This window comes from Limulus polyphemus, unplaced genomic scaffold, assembly GCF_000517525.1.
Source record: "Limulus polyphemus unplaced genomic scaffold, Limulus_polyphemus-2.1.2 Scaffold3348, whole genome shotgun sequence".
Lineage (NCBI taxonomy): Eukaryota > Metazoa > Arthropoda > Merostomata > Xiphosura > Limulidae > Limulus > Limulus polyphemus.
The window spans coordinates 12,189-18,227 of record NW_013668958.1 but is presented as its reverse complement, the minus strand read 5'-3'; the positions used below and the strand labels follow the sequence as shown (position 1 = coordinate 18,227).

At 32.9% G+C, this 6,039-nt stretch overlaps 1 protein-coding gene across 3 annotated transcripts in view; it reads right to left on the bottom strand.

Moving 5' to 3' along the window:
- The window catches only part of LOC106469191 (nuclear transcription factor Y subunit gamma-like), a 58,967-nt gene extending 53,953 nt beyond the window's left edge, over positions 1-5,014 (bottom strand). Inside the window, exons 1-3 of one of the 3 annotated variants that reach the window (XM_013929654.2) lie at positions 4,892-5,014; positions 3,361-3,459; positions 2,216-2,373 (exon numbers count right to left, since the gene is read on the bottom strand). In XM_013929654.2, coding sequence (XP_013785108.1) covers positions 2,216-2,338 — 123 coding nt within the window. In that variant the 5' untranslated portion in view covers positions 2,339-2,373; positions 3,361-3,459; positions 4,892-5,014. Of the gene's footprint in view, positions 1-2,215; positions 2,374-3,360; positions 3,460-4,609; positions 4,629-4,891 lie in introns of those variants that run through there. The other 2 variants (XM_013929655.2, XM_022397629.1) reach the window with 2 other exon arrangements.
- Between the last annotated feature and the right edge of the window lie 1,025 nt (positions 5,015-6,039).

Sequence of the window (6,039 nt, the reverse complement as noted above, 5' to 3'; positions counted from 1 at the left end):
TTATAATAGGAATTACTTTAAAACTAGCTGATGTACCAGTTCAATGCATGGAGAAGACACAGGGGGACAAGAACTCGTTTATAATAGGAATTACTTTAAAACTAGCTGATGTACCAGTTCAATGCATGGAGAAGACACAGAGGGACAAGAACTCATCTTTTTAAGCATCAATTTGTCTTATTTACTTTGTTTCTTCAAGAGCTTCATTTGATCATGTCAATTGTCATGTCTGCTTCAGTTATCCTAACTTTTTCTTAATTTTTTTGTGAAATCCATCTATTTTTTTCTTTCTTTTGCTAAGCTACATTTTCTTTCTTACACTGGTTTATTCAGAATTTTACTTTAGAACTTATTTCATAGATTGCATTAAAAGTGTTCAATTGAAATGAAAAGCTGTGGAGGCTTGATGCTGTAAACATGCCATCTTTTAATTCAAGTGTTAACCAATATCTTAGATCCTTATAATGGTTGAAGACGGCTTGAATGGGTAATGAAGAAAAATTTTAATACAAGTTTAACATAACAGCAAATGTACAACATTTCAACAAGGTTTTGTCATCATCAGGTACAAATCTATTGCTTCATCCTGAAAAAATTTCTGCATGTTCTTGGTGGTGTGAGGAGGGTTATTATCCTAATGATACATAAACTCATCTTTGACAGCACCAGCAAAAAGGCAAACATCGGGTAGAGAGATTTCATCCACATAATGTCTTGCTGTCAGGGATTTCTTATCCGCCACATAGAGGCCTGTACACCCCTGCATGCTGATGCCACCCCAGACCATGTTTGACCCACCCCCTAAGGCAACATGGTGGATTATGTTACAGGCCAAATATTGCTCTCCTTCAGACCTCCAATCCCTAAGATGTCAATCACTTGAAGACATAAAGAACCTGCTCTCATCTGTGAACAGTACAGGGGTCCATTGCTGAAAGGTCCAGTTAATATGTTGTTGGGCAAATGCCAGCTGGGCTGTTCAGTGCCTTGGGGTTAGTACAGGGGCTCTAACTGGTATCTTAGACCTGAGCCCATCCTCATGGAGCTGTTTCTTATTGTTTAGAAACATACATTCACTCCAGTGGCTTGTTGAAGTTCACTCTTGAGGATCCTAGTGCTGTTGGTGCAGCCTCAGTGTGCCAAATTGTTCAGATATCGGTTGTCTACTTCACCTGTAGCCCTTCTGCAACCCTGACTTGGCCTCCTGGTGAATGCTATACCCCCATAACTTGTGCCACCTCAGGCTGGGTGCAGCCTTCCTGTAGCAGTGTGATGACTCTGCAAACTTCAGTTTCAGTTAATTGATTTCTAACAGCTTGCACACTCTTTACAAAAATCAATAAGAGCAAAAAAAAGTCCAAAAACCTGGTATTATCTCAACTGTAAACATCTTTCCTAATCAATCAAAAGTAGCCTTTTGCTTTAAAGAATATGTATCATTTCTGATAAAGACCTATTACATAAGAAGTCACTGGTGCATAAACTTATAAACCATAGGTAGGATTAGTGTAATACTCTACAATAAGCATGCTAAATTAAAAAAAAAATATATATATATATATATAACCTGAAAAGATACAAGTTTTAAACAAATCTCATTATCCTTTAATTTTTGTGAGTAGTATACATTTCTATGCCAAGTTTATTGGTGATAACACTGTTTAACTAACTTTTGAATGTAATACTATAAAATATCATGACATGCCAAAACAAGAAGGTCTGGATACAAAGTGTTAATTCTGCTTCTGATCTCATGCTTTTTTCCCCTCCAATAGACTAGTACAATTTTCCCAAAAACTATCTTAAACTTATCTTGAAGTACGCAAGTTTACAAATGTAGCATATTGTGTTTTTCTGGGCCTCCTTAAACTTAAAGTCCCCACAAAATTTGTGGAATGGTTTGTCTGATTACGTGGAATATGCTATTATCTCAATTTTTTAAACTTTTATTAGATAGGTACTTAACTTTGTAAATAGACACATTTCACATGTATTTTACTTGATGGCTTGTTTTTGTGAGTGAGGGACAAATGGTCTTCCTCACCTTGCACGTTTTGTTTAGAATCATACTGCTTAAGTTGCAAATATGTGATTCCAATACCACTGAACTGAAAGACAGAAAAACATTTGAAGTTTTCATCAAAATTTGAGAATACTTTAAACAAAATGCTTCAGGTATAAAAAGTGATGTTAGTGATATAACATGTAATCCTACCTGGCTCATTGTTCTAATTTCATCCATAACATTTAGCCAAAATGAGTCTAGTTTCTCATGGGCTTCTGTCTGACTTTGGCTACTACCTGATGTAGAGTTATATGTCAGTTCTGTCTGAGACATCTTTTTTTTCCTTAGCTAAATCACAGCTATAAAATCTATATACACAAAAAATAAAATAAAATAGTTTAAGTAGCAATGTTAAGATAAGAAAAAACACAAAAACTAATATTATTTTAGCTGAAACTACATACAGATGAAAATTGTGTATTTAGATTAATTACTTTAAAATTACAATCAATATTAACCACTTTTCTATTCATTCAATACACATTAAATAGTAAACCCATTGCAATATGATATGGTGCAAATATGGATAAACTATAAATTAAAAGAACAGTTAAAAATAAGGTATCTTATAAATATAGTCAGAAATGCTTGTACATGTTCTGTAAACTCTAAATCTGAACCAAGTTTCTATGTTTAACCTAGGAGAAAAATTGAATAAAGAATATACAAAAAATTATAAAGATGGTCAACAAAAACATGTATCCTATAAGATAGTAATAGTAAAGGTAAGAAGTAGATGAGAATAAATTTTAAATGATAATACAGACATTCTACCAATTTAAGAAGTTGGAAATATTACCAAATGCTTTCATAAATGCATTCCTACAGCTACATGTTGTACAAGAACACGTCCTTGAAATTAAAATCAAGTTATGCTGCCTCATTTGATTTTGTTATAGTTAACTAGCTTTAGTAAACAAAACCTCAATGTTCTACTCTGAAACGTTTTTCTTCTTTTTTAAGCATTTGTATTTATAAACTACATGAATCAGTATTTGAATTTTGTTAGTAATTTCTGGTGAGAGAAAGAAAAGTATGCTTATCAAATTTGATTTCATACACTCTTGTCAGGCTTCTATGAGTATGAATAATTTCTGGAGAATTCTATCATAAGTAACTGAGCAAGAATAAATAAAAACATTAAAGAAACAAAAATAATAAAGTTACAGAAACCTACAGTATGCATATAGTCACAATATATGGATAGCATGGGACCTTTATTACTAGCCCTACAAGTTGTAGGCTGTCCTTGAACACTCACTACAAATAAACCGAAAGGTAGAAATTAAACCCACCCTTTATTTATCAGAAAATCGTCAATTTCTCTTTTAAACTCCTGTAATATATTGGCCTCCAACACTGCCAAAGTCAAGTCATTCCGTGTGATAGACACCCTGTTAGAAAAATGAAAAGATCTTAACTGGAGCCCAGACCCTCTTTTCCAAATCTTACAGTCGTGTTCTCTCATCCTATTATCTTCATAATTCAGATTAAAAAAAAACTAATAGATTATCATATCAATTCCCTGTATATATCACTATCAGTAAGATCATATATTCTTTTTCTCACTAATGCTATCCCCATAAGATTTTCCTTCCATCCTCTGAATCATCTTGTCACTAGTAATACTGGTATCAGTATCAAACATACTGTTGGTGTGAATGTGCTTTATAGTCACTATGAGGAAAATCTATACACTGGATAAATGAAGTAAGAAAAGGTGTCAATGGCCACTATTCAGTTCTTCACATTATATAGCTGCACAATAGCAGACATAATAAATAAACTTAGTATTCCAAGAATTGTTTAATATTGAAATCCAAATTCAATCTACACTTTGATCAACATGTGTTATTTGGGTATATTAGTTTCACAAAATTCCATTCATCATCAGTACCCTTCCTCTGAATCATTTCCACTAAGTTATTATTTCTTAGATAAGGAAGTCAAAACTATACAAAAATTTAAAATGAGGACTAACAACTAATTTGTATTAATATATAACTACTTGTTTTATTGGAAGTCAACACTTCAAACATATGTATTATAACAAAATGTAACTTGTATTCTATGAAGAGTAACTGAGTAAGTGATACCCTACACCTTAAAGTCATTATACTTATGCGATTTAAAAACGAAAAATCAGAATTTATACAACTTTATTACAAGTGTTATTTTGCATTTTAAATTTAACGCACTAAACAAAGAATTTCTGGATTCTTTGAAAAACAAAGAAAACTTTCATCTTGGATCTGTTGATTAGTAATTAAGTTACAACTTACAAGTTGCTACGTGAGGAAAGAGCTACTAATTACAAACAGTTGAAACTAAAAGATAAAAAATAGAAATTCACGTAACACAAACGTGCCTATTCAGTATTCTAGACCATAGTCTATAGAAGTATAGGCTCACAGAAATTTCGTTCAAGTGTAATTTTCCGACAGACATCAATACAACAAAAAAGCGACATAGGTGTGCTTTGTTATCATAACATAACAAAACCAAATGACCACGAGATTTTACTTGTGGTATTTTAAGATTTACCCGCGTTTCCAATTCATCAATGAATGTTAGTGGATCCAAGAGTGAAGCACAAGGGAAACCAATCACACGTAGACTGGTCGAGAGGATGATAACTATTTGCCAGTATGGCGTCGACCGGATTGGATGACACAAAGTCCAACGAACGTGCAAGTTACTCATCTTTAGCCAATGACCTTTCCAGTCATTAAAACTTTAGCCCATATTAGCTTGGGTCCCAAGTTTTAACAGACAACCTAAATTATTTATTATAATACGATAATAAAGAACTAAAATAAAACTTACCGTGAAAAACAGTTTATCAATACCGTCTTTCTTTTCACAAACTGATGAAACAACCTTTGTGTATTAAAGCGCCATCTAGTGGTACGCTATTACTTAGAGCCCAACGTTTCATTTTTGTCGTCTGTTTTAAAGGTATATGATCAAGGGAATTACTTTTTCGCCCTAATATATATTGCCGCAAATGTTGTCAATAGCTAAGCACCCTTTCAACTTTAATTATTCGAAAGTCAGACAGCATTACAAAAATCGTATTTTCAATATAGGTATGAGAGTGAATATTTTCTGAGAGAAATATTAGATAAGTCCAATTGCGACTAGAAAGGCTCATTCGTTGCAGAAACAAGGCGATAGGAATGTACTCATTTATCTGTGAGGGTAGACAGTTAGTTGAAGTTCGTGCAAGTACACCAGGGAGATATTTTAGCTTGTGCACTTCAGTTTTTCTTTATGTTACCCTATCACCTTATTGTTTTTCTATCATCTATTTTGTAAAAGGAAGTTATATTACGATTGTGACTTTAAATTTCTAAATATGTTGTATATATATATATTAACAATAACATAGTTTGGCAAAACGGGTGTGAGTTTGTCGGAGTTGCGCTTAACTGAGCCATTTTTTTCTGACGGTTATCTCTCTCCAGGGTACGGTAAATACATCGCTTAAAAAATTAGGTCCCTGAACACGTAAGATATTGAAAATTCTGTTTAAAAGAAAGTGTTGCAAACAGTTTCCTCTCTTTTGAATTCGATTGGTCTTAGTTTTAGACCGTGGCTTGGAATCCCACAACTCTAAATATTTTATTGAATATCACCTCGTAACTACTAACAGAATAATATCATTTGGGATAACTAATATCTCTCTGTTCATTGAGTATGAATATATAGGAGAAGAGAAAAATAAATATGCAAAATAACAGTTATACGCCTAGATTGTTTTTCAAAATTTGTAGTGCATACTGGAGGGATTTAGACGTTGTAGAATTAAGTAAAAAAAAACTATATTTACTCTTTATATAATAATAATAAGAAACGTTTTATTTCATCCAACATTTCGCCATCCTGATAAAATCAAGTCAAGTAGTACAAGAACTGTTTGATGTGAAAATATCTTCACAGTTCTTGTACTACTAGCCCAGGTGAAGCCGCAA